This window comes from Rhinolophus sinicus, chromosome 13 (assembly GCF_057876585.1).
Source record: "Rhinolophus sinicus isolate RSI-liver-muscle chromosome 13, RSI-T2T, whole genome shotgun sequence".
NCBI lineage: Eukaryota > Metazoa > Chordata > Mammalia > Chiroptera > Rhinolophidae > Rhinolophus > Rhinolophus sinicus.
In genome coordinates, this window is record NC_142513.1 from 17950269 (window position 1) to 17966811 (window position 16543).

A 16543-nucleotide genomic window follows, 5' to 3' on the forward strand; every position below is an offset into this window, starting at 1 on the left:
AACTCTGAGCACAGCAGCATTCCGCAAACTTGAGACCCAAAAGGTACTCTGGCCCGCTTTCGCCAGCTCTCCTTCCATCTGGGAGCAGCCTGTTCCCTGGAACTGCCATCCCCTGGATGTCTGCTGCTGGAACAAAAGCTGGCCTGCCACTGGGTGCTGGTCAGCCCTGCAGCTCCATGTCCCAGAGCAAAGAAACAGCCCCTCCCCGCTTCTTAGGCTCTGGAAACATGTCCCCGATCTTCCTCAGAGGTAGGAGTCATGTCTTTCCTTAAGGGGCTGACCAGCTGCTCTCACTGAGAAATGAGGAAAGTCAACTTGCTCCTTTATAAACCTTATACTCCCTGGGAGCGATGGAAATATCTTTTTGAATTGATTTGTTGTCCTTTGCAATTTTTTGCTCTTGAGTTCCCCAGTCTCCTTTCTTTCTTCTCCATCACCTCCCTTAGGGCCAGAATCAGTCATGGTTTCTCCAGTACTAGGGGTACATCCCAACCGGCTCCTTATCCCCAGACGTTCTCATTCCTTAGAGAACCAACTTAGGGTGAAAATGGTCCTCCCCTGGGCAGTGTCCCTGAAGCTAAGTGCGCTGTAATGTAAAGTACAACTCAAGAACATCACGAATTCATCTTGAAGTACATTCTTCTGTGTGCCTGTAAACAACCAAGAGTTACATAGATCCGATTTTCACAATCCCTGTCCCATTCTTTTTCTACACCCACCCCATACTCATCCTTCAAGTTTAGACCCATCAAACAAGCTAATATTCGCAATTCATTATCTTTTCATGTCTTTTTTTTTTTTTTTGCCACTCACGGCAGTCATACCCGGAAGTGAGCCTTGCTGAATCTTGAGCTGGTATCCAGGATGCCTTGCCTGGGAGGAGGGAAACGCAGGGACCACTTGACTGCAGCGCCTTTGTTTGCTTCATCACATTCCTTTCGGGGTTGAGTCCAATGACCTCGCCCTTGCAGGGCTGGGAGGGGAGGAAGTGCAAGGTTGACTGCTTCACAAACACGTCATCTGCAAACTTATTTTGAAGTCAGGGCAGAAAAGTCAGTGTTGTCCTTGATCCGGAGCTGATGTGGCTTCCTGACTCAAAAATGAGTAAGCTCTCTACATGGGAGGAGAAGCCTGGGAGGTGGGGAAGCTGGTCTCCGTGAGCCTCATTACCGAGTGAAGAGGGAGACGGGTGCCGCTGAGCCTGGGAACAGTCCTCCCGACAGGGACTGATGGAAAGGTCCCTGGGATGAGACGGGAATCCCCAGCTCAGCAAATGGCCGCACCATCCATCCACTTGTTTGTCCTTAATTCTTCTCTTTCCTTCACACCCCACATCCATTCCAGAAATGAAGCCTGTCTCCCTAACTTACAAAATGCCTCTTCAAACTGTCTGTTTCTCTTCACCTCCCAGCTGCCAGGTCAGGCCAGGTCACCCTCATCTCTTACCGGAAAGACTGCAGAAGCCTCCCTGCCGGTCCCCTGCTTCCACTCCTGTATCCCCTTCGCAGTAGTCAGTAACACCCCCAGCCCTCATGGGAGAAGAGAAGGCTGTTAAGTTCGTTGCCCCCGGGGGGGTGGGGGAAGCCCTGCACCCAGAGAGTTACAAAAATTCTAGCATCAGCTCAGTGCTCAGAAGAAGCAGTAAAGCCAGAGCTGTCCAGAGACGCCCCTGCTCCCTCAGAGGTAGTGAGTTTGCGACACTGGGCAGGTGGCCAGCTTGCTTTGAGAGTGGCCCCCTCTGTCCGACAGGGCTGGTGAGGAAACCAGTGAGGGCCAGTGGCTGCTCTGGAAGGACGTGGGTGAACAGCCCTGTCCGTGGGTCCTGCGGGTGGGGGTTGCGACCCCTGAGGGGCAGCCTCCCTTGAGTTGGAAAGGAGGCAAACTCAGCCTCTCCATAAAAATTCCTCTTTGTGTACATTACACTTGGGTTTTTCCTGCCTCCTCTTTGCTTTTCCTGGCTCCAAAGAATGACCAAGCCCGTGTTTGCTTTTTAAATTTGTCATATTAAATACAGCCTTTGTGGCAGGCTTTTACATCCAGGCTGTAAACTCTAGAAATGGAAATTGATCAGGGGGTGGTTGATATAACCAAGGCTGTAAATGCTCAGAACGTAGAGTTTAATGCTTTTATCTGGCGAATGTGCCTTGTAAGGAGGGGCATAAATCTTACAACTGGGGGAGGGGTGGGGGGAGGGGCCGAGTGTAACCTTGCTGCATGTTACCACCAGGTGTCACTGTTAACTGGCTATGCAAGAAAAATACCAGCTCCCCCAAAGTCCATCTAGTTAAATACCTTCAATGGATAACAAATAGGAAAATCATATTTGGGCTTGGGAGGAGGGCTCAGCATACCACAAGCTACAAGGAAGGCAGTGTCCCTGAGGGTTACAGAACTGGGTTACAGAATAACAGGCCCTGTCAGCCACGCCCCCACCTCAGCCACCGCACAGGCCTCGGCACAGGCCGACTGAACTGATTTAAATTCCCAGGTGGCCTGGGAAGCCTCTGACATATCTCCCAGCTTGCAGTGGGCCTCCACAGTTCTGTGCCTTTCTGGCCACGGAGCTTTTCCTTCCCAAACATGAAAGGAGTTTGAGACGAGAACGTATACCCCAACTTTCTGCGTTTTCCCTTCAGGCCAGTACGTGCTCTCAGCCTGGTTCAGCTCAACCCCACTGAAACCACACTCCCTGAGCCTGTCTGAGCAGCCGCTGAGGCTCCCTGTCTTTTCAGGGAGGTCTTAAATCATCCAGTGAGTTTTCTACCCTGGGGCTAAAAGGAACAAAGTAGGCAGTGCCTATTTTTAAAAAGGTGAAGTCCATGCCCAACAAGACTCAGGATGGAGGAACAATGCATTTAGGTCAGTCACTTGGTCTCCTCCCCCAGTCCCACCTCCACCTGCCAACCCCCAAGCCCAGGTGGGGCTGTAGGGTGCCAGCAGGCAATGGTGGCCAGTGCACCTTGGGTCGTGCAGGCACGGGATGCTGCCGTCCTTGGTGCATGTGGGGGTTGGGAATGCCCTCCCAGCATCCTGTGCCTCGCCATTGTATATGAGGGCAAAGGGTACTCACCCGTCTTGGAGGTGGACAAACCTAGGTTCAGATCTTACCTGCTCTGTGACCTTGAGCAAATGACCTAGTTGCCTTGTGCCTCATTTCCTCTATAAATTGGGGGTGGTGATAACACCTTCCTCCCAGAGTGATTGTGCAGATAAGGGAGCCTCCACCCTCACAGTGCTTGTGTTCTAGAGATATATTTACGTGTGCGTACACACCTGTGTGGGCTATATATAGCTGCACCAAACACATGTACTACGTCTATGTTATATAGACCCATACACGCCTGGGCATGGAGTTCTTTGTAGTAAGCTGGCGTCATCTTGACTGAAATCTGGACAGAGGTTTTCACCTCAGAAAGATCTTTTTCGTGTTAATTGTGCCACTTTCCCCTGCCACCCATTTGCTTGAGAAGTCAGGACCAGGTTTGAAGGTTCATTTACTGACTGACTTCCCCGCTTGCTTTCTAACGGCAGGATCCCAGCCCATCAAAGAACCAGCCGGTGCCTTCAAACCCTGGACGCACACAGACTGGCACAGGCTGGTTCATTTCATCCCTGTCAGAGCCCCAGCGCCTCTCTTTACCCACACCTGGCCTATTATATTTGAACGGATCAAGGAGCCACAGACTAGTGATCCATTAGTTCAGCTGAGCTTGAAATGAGTAGCTCATCCCCTTAAATGGTGTGGGCAGTTTGTTGGAGCTCGGGCTGCAGAGCTGCTTCCACCTTGGATTGCACCCAACATGGAAATGAGGGCACTCCTAATATTTTTCCTTTTGACATTTGATTAATAGTTGACAAATCCAGACCCAAGTAGTTAGCTTTCCCATTATCCATCTTTTGACAGGCATTGCTGCTTTTCCAGGCTCATTGTTCTAAAAATACGCTCAGATCTGAAGCTGTTCACTGTGCATCTATAGGCATGATTTCCTGGTGCCAAAGATAAGAGACATCTGCCATGCAGATTACAAACAAAGAGGGTTGCTGGGTTTCAGATCTGACGGCAGGGCCCTCTGTGCTGCTTAAATCAAATGCTGTCCCCCATCCTTTCCCTGCTTCCTTGGCGTTGTCCTGTGATTGATAATCTGCCCGGGGTGACCGTGTCACCACCCAGTGGGTGGGGAAGGCGAGTCTGGGGTGTGCTTGCGGGTGTACGCACCGTGCCGGGTCGGGAATCAGGAGGCTCTGATGCTCCTGGAAGCGGGACCACCTGCACAAAGTGGATTCCAGATAGCAAAAGCCGTGGCAGACGGCAGGGTAGCCATTCATGACTTGGCAGGGTCTGTGGCCTGTCCCAGACACCTAACAGGCTTGAGTGCATGTCATCTCAGTACCGAGTGAAGGAGCCAGGGAAATGGCCTTGATTGTCTTATTATATGTGTATTTATTTAAAAGATGCTTGGGGCTGAGCCAAGAATTGTACTGAGAGTTGAAAGATTTCAAAGATGAATTCCACGTTAGGGTCGGCCTCACATTTGCTGCTCGATAGCGATATAGCCTTGGATAAATTACCTTACTTCTCCCAGTGTCAGTTTCCTCATCTACAAAACTAGAGCAAGCCTCTCCAATAGAATTATTACAAGGAATTAGTAAAGTCACATAGATTATTCTTTCGCACAAAATATCAGCACAGAGGAAAACAGTCAATAAGTAGTAGTAATCATTATTTAAACTTCCTCCTTATTCCCCAAAAAAAAAGATCTAGGGCATCTTATAAATTAAGAGTATGCAACAAGAAAACTAGGAAGTGAATACGTTTTTTAAAAGGAAAACTAATAAGACGAAAACAAGGTGAAACCAGGGTTGAGGGTAACATAAAATGCGGACGTGGAGCTCTGCACCCTTGCTGGAGAGGAGCCCGCTGTGTGGCTCTGGGCTTCCTGACAGAGCAAAGAGGCAATTCTAGTTATTGCTGGGATAAAAAAAAGAAAGCTTTTCAGAAAGAGGCGCAGCTTTCCTCAGTACTGAACCCTAAGAAAATTTCTCCATGGGTCATCAACACTGGGTACGTCGTGACTAATATCCCTAACACCCTTGCAATAAATACAGAAGTACATTTCCTAGAGCTGTTTCTTACAGCATCCATCAGTGAAGGCTGCTGGCTTAGTGCCAGAGCGTGGGTTCCAGGAAAACAGTTCAGGGGGAGGGAGGGAAAATAGGTAGGCTGCTATGAAGATGTCTTTATCTTCAGGAATACGCATCTTCCAGGGAGGAAGCAGGAAACCCTCTGTGTGGCCTGAGAGGCCAGCCAGCCGGGGCCAAGACCCAAGCCTGCCACCTTGGTACTTGGCACGGGGCCACTTTGAAATCCGTGCCTAGCAGCGTGGCCATCATGGAATCTAGGCCTGCGGGACGCCTGGAGGCAGGAGAGCTAGCCAGATGGAAGGGGCTGCTTTTAAATCCTGTCCCAGTGGGATTTAAACCCTTCAGGTTCTGGTTTATTTTTGAATTGCCTGTAACAGATTGGTCCTCTCAGTGCCGTATCTTTTTAAATATGCACAAAGCAATGGAGTCATTCCACTGCATTTATGACACTCTGTCTTGTGGTACTTTAAAGGCGCGATTAGCATCATAAGCTTCTACTGGTGTTCATGGTTTTAAATCCTGTCCCCGTTGCACTTAAATATTTTGAATATCAGTCTCTGCGTGAGTATGTGGGTTGGAGCTGGGTTGATAGATGAAGGGTCTTGAACAGGTAAATACAGTTAAGTCTAACGAGAATGTATAGCTGCAAAGGTAATTGGTAGTATTTATTTAGAGAGTAAATCGTTGCTTCAAGTCATAATCCTCCATTTTCAACATTTAGAAACAAAAAAACGACCTCCGTGCAGGGGAAGATAGCTAAATTGAATAGCAAGGAAAGACAGGCTTGAAATACTGGTTAACCAATGAACCGAGACCCATTAGAGTAAATTACCGAGTATGGAAACATCGGCCCACTGCTTGCTGGCTGAGACACGTGGACACCCTGAGCGTCCATTTGTTTAAAAGGAAACACACAACCTCGTTTGTAGCATCAGCATGTATCGAGTCATGGGAGAAGAGATGGCCAGAGAACAGAAGAGTGTGGAGGCTCTTCAGCCAGAGAGGAAATAGCAGGGGAGCTAAAATAACTGTGGGTCTGCCTGCTTTCCAACGAGTGAGCTGATCTTCCGATTGCATTTAGTTATGCCCGTGTAGAGACAGCCTGTGTCGTGTTCCTAAGGAGACATCCTTGAGTAACTGCCTTAGAAGCCCAAAATAAATAAATAAACAGAGAAACAGATCACAAAGCCACAAGTTCTTTACCACTGGCATTTACACAGACAGCTCATGAGAACATTTTATAAATCCAGAAAGAGACAAGGAGCAGCAGATCCCTCAAGCAAGTAATTGACAGAGAAAGAATAGCCTGTCTCACCCAGGAGAGCTGGAAGCTCTGAATTTCAGTTACAGTTTGTTTAGCTTTCCTGGGCTTTGATTGGCTGGCAGTTTTCTAGAGCTCCCCCCAAGCAGATGTTGTCTAGACTGACATGGTGAGGACACCCTGTGATATTTGCATCTGCAGCAGAGGGGTTTCTTTTTGGTTTTACCACATTTTGGGGGAAGGGCCTGTCTTCCACTGCCCACTGTTGTGAACCACTGTAGACTGTTGGAGCTGGAAGGGGCCTTAGAACTCATCTGATGCACCACCCCACCCCCACCCCCGCCCCCTTTACAGAAAAGAGACTTCCATGTCCCCTCCTTCCTGGTTCCACCCTGCACATGACTTCTAGCATGGCCCTCTCCACGTTGCATATGGGCCTCTGATTAGTCTGTCCTCCCTACCAGACAGGGAGCCGTGAGGCCAGAGTCTTTTTGTCCGTCCAGCTTCGTATCCCACACATCTAGCGCAGTCCCTAGGCCAGACCAGGTGTTGGTAAACCATGAAGGGATGGAACCCAAACCCAGCCGACCAGATTCAGGTAGCATAGTTCCTACCTCCTCAGCCTGCTTCACCCCCAGCTCGGTCACCGGAGCACCCTGATATTGATCGTACAGGAATGAGCTGCTTCTGTTGGTTTGGCGTCTGGAGTTTATTAGGTACTTACTGATACCCGTCAGTTGAAGATAGGGCTGAAGTGCAGGGAAATGGCTGCCTGCATGAAGTGAAATTCAATAAAATCGCATTTTAAGTGAAAAATCAGTATAAACACCAGGCTTCTTTGCCATGGAAACAGAGGTTGCTTAGAAACTGCCTAACGGCGAGTTCTAAATTTTTTAAAGTCAAGTTATCATTTAAGCTACACGGCCCTACAGGTTATTGAGAGATAATCACTCGCCCCAGGCCACTCAAAGAGGCATGAGGCACAGCCGAGTACCTCCCCAAACTCTGGGGACCAGATCATCTCTTGATAACTGTGCTCCCTTGGAGCCACTGATTTGGGCCTGGGGGAAGGAGAAAGAAATTTTTGTTCAGAAGTTAAATGGTGTACATATATTTTTTAAAAAGTACTTCTCTCTGGGTTTGAAAAAAGATGGAGCTGGCCATTTGGCATGTTCAACAGCCATCCCTGCCATGTCTCAAGATGTATTAGGAACATTTTCCCAGCAGTTACTGCAATCACTTCAAAGCAGAGGTCCTGTCTTTGTCTTCTGGCTTTTGATTATACAAAAAGGGCTTTCGAGGTCTTCAGCTTTCTGCTCTTCCCTCTCCAGGAGCCCCACGGTGGGTGGGAACTGGCCCCAGGACGAAGTGGTGCCAGAGTTGGGAGCAAAGCTGGGCCACTGAGCACTCAGACCAGACCTCCTGGGCCTCGAGCTCAGCTCCCAGGGGCTTAAAGTAAACAAGGGTCCCAGTCCAGAATTTGTTGGTGTTTCGAGTTCAGTGGGTCACTTTTGCCAACCAAAAGCACCGCTACACCTGCCAGCACCTGATAGCATAGAACCCTGTTTGTTTCCGACCTCGGGCGTGCAGAGGGGCAAAGACTATTGCGTTCCTTTCTTCCTGAAAATAATGGGCAAAACTAGAACCCATGTGGCTGAGCATTGGGACCCCCACCAAGTCAGTATGAAGGAAATTATGAGTGAAACAAAAGACAAATGTCCTGCCCTTTTCAGAGTGTTGAGAATTATCCATAGCATGGCCGTGTGCCAGGGTTGGTAGTGATAATTATTCCTTAGACACACACCCACTTTCTCTGGAAGGAACAGTGTTTTCATTAGACCCTTCAAAGTGTTTTCTTGTACCTCATCTCCTTAGAGCCTCGGAACAAACCTGTGGGTAGGGTAGGGCAGGTGTGATCATCTTCCTTTGGAGAAAGAGGAAGAAACAGGTTCACTGAGGCAAAATAATGGGGCTTCAAGCCCCAGAGGTGGGAGAAGGCAGTTGCATCGCTACCTGCCAATCTGTGGCGTCTGCCCCTTTAAGAGCTAAGGAGTGAGACCCCAAATAATTCTTCCAAGAGTTTGGCTCTTGCTTAATAAAAGTAGGTGAACTTTGCACGCGTTTTTGCTTTGCTTTCCTGTTAACATTTTATTTAGAGATCTCACAGGGAAAAGAGAGCGGCTTTTCCTTTCCTGCCAACGATTACAATGTCCGCACTTAGCATGTTAAAAAGGACGCAGAAAATGAACCTTGCAACGTTTTTATGCCTCTATGACTGAACGGAGCCAAGGCACCACTTTGCTGGGTGTTGCCCAGTTCAAAATATTCCTTGAAGCTGAGACTGTGCCATGCTGTAGCTTGAGAAATTGTTCCAGTTCTTGAAGGGGGGAAAAAAAATCAGATGAAACCATTTGCATTCTAACAGTCTTTGGCACCAGGGAAAACTGTCAACTGTGTCACGTGTGAATAGAAGTCTGCTTCCCATTTTTTGGTGCATTTTTTTCATAATTTCCCTTGCCACTCTAATTATCAAAGATATTTTTGTTTTTAAACAAAAATTGTCTCCCACGCAGGCCCAGCTCCTTTCTGCGGTGAAGTGGAAACAATGAATTGGAATATTCTAATCACTTCTCCAGAAACGACTGCTGAGGTTATAAATACAAGATTATCCTAAGTAAAGAAAACTTGAATTGTGTAGGCACAAAACAGGTCAGAAAAATTTTCAAAGTGCCCCCCTCCCACCTGCCTCCCTTGCCTCCTTAGCATATGTCTTCTAAACCCTACGAAGAAAGCAAAAGTGCACAGGCTTTTCAGATTAACATAATTAAAAACCAGAATTTAGCTCCATTCAGCAAGCATTTAAGTCGCTATTTGATGGCCAGCTGTATGGGAGAGGCTCCTAGGAATGGTCATCAAGAATCAAATGTGGTCCATCAAATAGATATTCTCCACTATTGGTAGATAGGGATCGCATTTGCGAGGCACTGGGTAGGACTGGATCTGCGTTTTCTCAGTTAAATCTCTGCAAAACCCTGAGGGAAGTACATTCCCCCATTTTTAGAAATGAGGAAACCGAGACTGAGACAGATTGAATTATCTCCCACAGCCACTTAGCTACCAGTGTCTGCAGTGATGTGAATCCTGTAACTAACGTTCCTTAGTCCTTCCTTGGTGGTGAGCAGTTGACCTGTCCTTTAGGTCCTTCTATAGAATGTGAATATTCCAGAGAGGGATGTCATCTTCAGTCATTAGTGGACAACCTAAGAAGTCGCTTAGTCAGTATGTGAACCTGTTCAATCAAGTACTGGTTGAGTGCTTACCATGTGCCATGCTAGGTGCCCGGGATGCAGCAGTGAGCCAAACAGACATGGTCCCTGCCCCCCAGGAGCTTGTATTGTGAGGACAGGAAATGGTCCACAGACAAGTAGTTGATAAGTGCTGGGTGTCCTGAAAAAGAAAAATAAGGGGCAGCCACCTAGGTATAATGGTCCAGGAAGGCCGACTTCTCTGAGCAGGTGATGTGTGAGCTGGCGTGGGCAGGATGGCTGAGCGGGAGCTTCCCCACTAGGGGAGAGCCTCGTCTTTCCTGGGATTGAAAAGCCAGGCTCTGAATCCTAGAGTCGGCCAAGTGTATGGAGTTGACACTTAGACACCCAGTGCAGTGGCCCTGGGCATGTGACTGGTCATTTAGAAATGGGATATGACCTCACAGTTCAGGCCAAAATAACCATGGTAGGTGTATCGTGTCAGGTGGTCCAGACCCTTCAGCTCCGTCCTTATCATATGGGACACCAGTGCCTTGCCTTTGCCCAAGGTCATAGGACAGGGCTCAGCCAGTCCTGCCCCAGGAGAGGAACGAGCTGAACCCTGTCGGAGCATGTCCAGACCACCGAGAATGGCTCTCTGGTCAGAAAGGGCCAGCTACAGAGGTCGGCAGCGAGCTGGAGGGCTGGTGCTCTGAGCCAAGGGGAGCCTGTCGTGAAGGGTGGGCCTGTCCATTTTCTTCCTTCTGAAAACTCGGGCTTCACACCCCAAAACCGGACTCTGCCAGGAGCTTGTTTGATGCCAGTCCTGTTCTGGTCGGACTAATTACTCTTCTTCTCTATGTCGGGGGGTACGACACTCCTCACCTCTATTTCAGATAGGCTTTGGGGCCCTGCGAATGGCCCTGCCTTATGAACTGAAGTGGCTTTGTTCTGGTGTTCGTGATTTGATGTTGCTGTCAGTTTTCTCTCCGATAGCCCAGTGAACGGCCTCTTGGGTAGAACACCAGCAGCTTCCCCTCCCTGAGCGCCCACCCCCCTCCTCACTCCTGTTCATCTCTCCACAGGGTTTTCTTCCACTTGATGAAGGTAGACCCAGACTCCACCTGGTTCCTCCTGAACGAACTTTACTGCCCTGAGCAGCTCACACCTCCCCACCCCAGCCTCCATCCTGTGCCGCTGCGGGGGGCTGTGGGGCAGCAGAACCCTTACACAGCCAACGTGCTCCTCCTGCTCCAGGAGCTACAGTGACCCCCCACCCCCACTGGGCAGGCACGGGCCAGAGGAGGTCACCTCCGCTGCCTGCAGGTGGGGCGCTGACCCCACCCTGGCCAAAGGCCTTGGCTGCTGCAGCAGAGAAGACTGCAAAGGTGGATTAAACAGCCAATCGATTTATAAATTGATTGATCACGCAACTGCTTAGAAATTGGATTGAAGGAAAGTAGCTGACTGTTATTTATATTTCTATACCTGGCGTTTTCAAATGACATTGTCGGCAGCTCTAAGGGCTTAACTCCTTAGCTTACTGTCTCCTGAGGTCCCGGCTGCCTCACCGGCCACCCCTTCCATCACCACACATACCCCCCTGAGTGTGGGGCAGAGGCCTGTTCTGTGCATCGTGGGTGTCCTCTGAGGACCTGAGGACCACGTGGAAGTAGCACTCATCCAGGCGTGTTCAGAACACAGCCCAGCATCACAGACACACACACAACTCCCTCACCACGAAGACTGAGATGGAACTAACGCGTTGCACCTTACCTGTTCTTGGGAAGAAAATGAAATAAAGGCATTTCTTGGATGAAAAGTATGATCCAGAGCTCACTTTGAAGTTTTTTATTTAAATTGTGTGATTTCTTTTTTTAATTGAGTGTATATTCTTGAATGGATAATCCAGAACCACGACGTAAACATCCAAGCAGCACAAAGCAGAAACTGAAAAGTCAGTCTCCTCGTGCCCCAGACATCTGGTTTTCCTCCCCAAAAGCAAACAGTCATGACAATTTTTTGGATACCTTTTAAGCAGGAGATGAATTTTTTTTACTTTGTATTATGGATAATAGTATTCTGATGCCCTAGGTACCCATAACTCAGCTGCCCCAGTTGCCAGCACGTAGCCAGCCAGCCTTGCTTCCTCAAGCCCCCTGCCCACTTACCTCCCCACCCCCACCAACCCCTGGATTATTTTCAAGCAAATCCCTGCAATTTTTTTTAAACCTCCAAAATCACACCTACAACCATTAACGATGGTCCTTTAATATTGGATTCAGTTGGTGTTTCAATTTCCCCAGTGTGTGTGAATTAGGATCCAAATAAGGTACATACACTGCTGTTATCGATATGTCCCTTAATGCATCTCTTCTCATTTATAGATTCCGCCTCCATCTCTTTTTTTTTTTTCCCTGAAAGTTTTATGGTGAGGAAAGAAGGTCATTTATCCTACAGCATTCCCCACAGTGTGGATTTACAGATTACATCCCTGTGGAGTCATTTCACAGGCTCCTCCTGTCACCTGTATTTCTTGTAAATGGGGAGGCACAACAAGAGGCTCGATCAGGTTTGGTTTTTTTGTTTCTGTGTTTTGGCAACACTCCTCCATATGTGGTGTTGTGGCGTTACTTCCATCGGGCGGTATGTGAGGTCTGAGCTCCTCTCACGATACTGGCCGTCCTTGGTGAACCTCGCCTGGATCCACTCAGTCTTTAGCGATGCTTGCCAGGTAGTGCTGCTCTAGTCGCACCATGCCAGCCTGCTTTCAGCTAGAGTGCTTGTAGAAGGGGACCTGCCCTTCCTCAACCATGCGCTAACCTTGAGGGAGTTTGTGTACAAAAGGCAGGATAAGTACTGGATTTTTCTAGCTGGGGGATTTACAAGGCACAGATTATGTAAATTCAGGTAACCTGCGACACACACACACACACAGACACACAGACTGAAGGCCTCCTCACCACATGCATGGGGAGGAGCCACCATCTAGATAACGCCTCCAGTAATTTAGGTGATCCTTGAGCTCTACAAAAACCCTGAAGGTGGTTGGCTTGGGGACGTACAGGAACAAGGGTCCCCAGCCAGTTCCGGACAGGCCCCCTCATCGCCTTTTAGGGTCTTCCCTGCAAGGGAAGGGGGATGTCTGGGTGACAGCAGCCTGGCTTCCAGTCTGGCTCTGCCAGAAATCATCAGACACGTTCCCTCTCTTTGGGCCTCAGTTCTCCCACCTGTAAAGTGGAGCCAGAAGGAGAGCTCTTAACTCTTTTGGGATTCTGGGCCCTTCTAGGAATCTGATGAAATCTGAGGACCCACTCCCCAGAAACTCTTCTTCCTCCAGTGTCACTCCCGGGAGGGCACTGCATCGCCGCAAGACTGCATTCACACACCATCTCCTCATCGGCTGGGTCTGCTCAGCGGACATCACAAAATGCTCTACAATTCCAGAGCCTACACACATGACCCTGCAGGGACCCCCCAAGTGAAGAACCCCTGAAAAGGAGAGGACTCCAGTTTTTAAATTCTGGGATGATTTTCTTTGGGAAAGGGAGGGTCTGCCCTCTAATTGAGATTATAAATGGATTCACAGCATTGTTCCTAATTCCACTGGGGACACAAAGTGATAGGCTAATTCCATCTCTAAATCCTGACAAATGAGAAAACAGGTCAGAGGTGGCACGATTTGTTGAGCTCCCAGTGAGATGAAAGTAACCAGCCTTCCTGGGGCCCCGGGGTGTGGCAGGCTGTGCTGGGGTCCAGGGAGGCAGGGGACATACACACACATCCTGGGCTGTGATAAAACCTGGGCTCTGGGGACACTCTGCCCGGGATAATCTGCTTGAGAGGATTTGCCATGGTGTTCTAGAAAGCCATCTTCCTCTAAGCGTTAAGACATCCTGAGTTGCTTTCAGATTCCTGCAGGCAGATTGTTGCACTTGATTAAAAAAAAAGAAAGAAACTAATTAGAGTGCCTCTCCAGTTATGATTCTATTCAGCCAACTTTCATTTTGAGCCTGTCCAGTTGACTCAATCGCGGGGGCACCAAGGGATCATTTCCCCCTGTTAAAACGTGCTGGTGGTGACAACGGGCTCTCCTTCCACTCGGGGTTTTCGTGTGTTGGTTTGGCTGGAGTTAGGGGTCAGTGAGAGAATCATAGGTGGGCTTCAGATTTGGAATTTCAGGTTGAGATGTTGGAGTTCTGATCCGCAGGCAGTGGAAGGCTCCTGGCGGATTTGGGAACATGGGGCGCTGGATCCGGGGTTCCTGTGAAGGGTTGGATGTGGCCCTCAGGAGGCACCATGTTGTGGAAAGAACGTGGGGAACCAGAGCTGGAGTTGATTTCTATCTCTGCCTCTATGTAACTGTGTGACCTTGGGCGGCTCACTTTACTTCATTTTTCGTATCTCTCATGTGGCAGTGGCGCCTCTGCTTGCAGCCGAAGGAATATACACGGTCATGATTATAGAGTGTTTAGCAGAGTGCCTGGGGCTCCGACAACCCGTATTCCTTCCCCCCTCCGACCCCACTGCTCATGGCTTTGTTAGGGATGCAGTACGTACTCCTCCAGACAGTTATAGCTGAGAAAGTAGATGGTTAAATCTCAGAACTACCCAGGAATGAAAAGGGACCACAGCAGAGGAGGAGGTACGATCGCAGTAGAACAAGCAAACTTTGGCAGGCAGGGAAGATAAAGGGCATTCCAGACAGGGAAAATAACATGCCCAGAGGCACCTGGGCATACCTGCCAACATCTGTACTTGTCCTAACTTCCTCAGTTGCAACAAGAGGCCCAACTCAAACTGGCTGGAGCGGAAAGAACTGTCTTTGCCATATAACCAAAAGGCCCAGCTCGCTCCAGACCCCACACGCGTCTCCGTCTTTTGATTCTGCTTTCCCTGCTGCTGGCTTCCTTTTCTAGCAGCCTCCCTCTGTGAAGTGTCAGAGATGGCCACCCGTAGTTCCAGCCTTCTATTCTCTCAGTTAACAAACCTAGGAGAGTGTTCCCCACCTTCAGACAGCACCAGCACATGCCCGAGGGTTTGCTCCCCTCAGCTCAGCCGGCCCTTTGCCCCGCCCCAAGCCAAGCATTGTGCATCCGAGCAGGTGTTGGCCAACTTTCTCTGTAAAGGGCCAGATGGTGAATATATTGGGTTTTGCAGGTCCTAGGGTCTCTCTGGCATATTCTTCTTTGATATTTTTTTACAACCTTTTAAAAATGTAAAAATCATTCTTAGCTCAAGGGCCTTACAAAATAGGTGTGGGGGGGAGCTGCATTAGTGTTGCCTTAGTGTTGGGGGACCTTAGTTTGCTGACCCCTGATCTAGAGCATTCTCACGGGCAGGCCTGGAGGCAGGAAGGCAGGTCAGCTCACCCAAGCCATATGCAGGGAGAGCTGGGGTGGAGTGGCGTACCCTAAATGGCAGCACTGCATTTGGTTACCAGGAAAAAAGAGATGCAGGGTGGGGAGAGACAAAATTGACGGGCATCCATCCACCACCCCACATTTGTGTCCCAAGACAAGTGTGCTGGCCTGGCAGTCTGGGAGTGTATGTTAGAGATTAGAGGCCACATTTATGGAGGGACTGCCAATGTGGGGATCCCAGCCTTAAGAGATCAAGAAGTTGGAAGGTTCGAGGCCTTGGAAGGTTCTCGAAGAGGTGAGTAATGAATTGAAAGCAGCGTTTTAGGAATATTCATCTCGTAGCCGCATACAGGAGAAATTGGAAGGGAGAGAGGCTGGCGATGAAATTGTGTTTCTGAAAGTCCCAGGACGAGAAAATGTACCTCTTCCATCAACCCCAAACTGTTTGACGTGCCGTGGTTCATGGGCAACTTGAGGCACATAAATATGTGCTTTCAAGTTTAAAAGTAAGAAGTGAGATGAATGGAACCTCTGATGAGGCTTCCTCTGGCTCGTTCTGGAGACTTGAGGAGCCCTAGAAATGATTTTCCAAAGCTCCAGCTGTGATGAACAGTGCAGGGTACATACCTCTCCCTTCGTGTGACTTACCCCAGCCTCTGTGTCGGGCTTGATTGGAAGCAAAGTGCCTGTGCTGCCTTTTCTCCAGAGTAAGGAATAGAGAGTCCAAATTCCAGAAAATAATTCTGAGTGATGGCTGACTGCCGAAGCTTTGATTGCATTATAAATGGCATTCTTCTCTCTGCACCCCCCACACCCCGCCACCACTGTAGTTTGGAGGCAGCAGCTTTTCAAATTACGCTTGAAAAGCAGCCTGATTTCCCACAGGAATCATCTCCTAGATTAGGCGCCGTTCTACCTTTTCCGACAGTTTTACCCAGAGCACAAAGCCTGTCTGCAAAGGGCAAGAAGGGAGCAGGGCCGGCCTCCCTTCAAAGCCGTCAGCACAAACCATTTAGGAAAATGTCTCTCACTGCAGCCATCTGCCAGCATCTGGGGCTGCCTGCTTTTGCAGCAGGAAAGGGTTAAAAAGCACCAATGAATGGCTGCCTTCACCACCCGCTTCTGGTTTCCCTCATATAATTTGCCATTCTTTTTGCACAACAGCTCCTGGGTCTCAACCTGCTCTCTCAATCAGTACCCTCACGTCCTCAGCTTCCTCCCACACAGGCGGGCTCAGAAGTAAGGAAAGCACCTTTCAGAATCTCCGAGGCCGTTTCCAAGGGAAAGGATGTTGAAGGGGTGGGGGAGGCGGGGAGAAGTAGTGGAGAAGAGTTAGAAGTTTCTTCATGAAATAAACATGTTTCATTCTGCAAGGCAGAGGTGCGGAATAGACAGACCCCGGTGCACCCCACTTCCCCTTTAATCCCATCTTCATGTCCTTGCTCACCTCATGCACCCCACCCGGTGCTCTCACACATTCCACCCAGGACACTGCCAAGTTCTCTAGGAGAGAACAGAGAGGCCGGAAATGG

The 16543-nt window shown here is 49.2% G+C and overlaps 1 protein-coding gene across 6 annotated transcripts in view; it reads left to right on the top strand.

The window, feature by feature from the left end:
- Positions 1-11473, top strand: part of TTI1 (TELO2 interacting protein 1) — a 43827-nt gene extending 32354 nt beyond the window's left edge. For all 6 annotated transcript variants that reach the window (XM_019750210.3, XM_074317876.2, XM_019750211.3 and 3 more), the window contains one exon: positions 10734-11473. In XM_019750210.3, the coding sequence (XP_019605769.3) occupies positions 10734-10917 (184 nt within the window). In that variant the 3' untranslated portion in view covers positions 10918-11473. The remainder of the gene's footprint in view (positions 1-10733) is intronic.
- The last annotated feature ends 5070 nt before the right edge of the window (positions 11474-16543 follow it).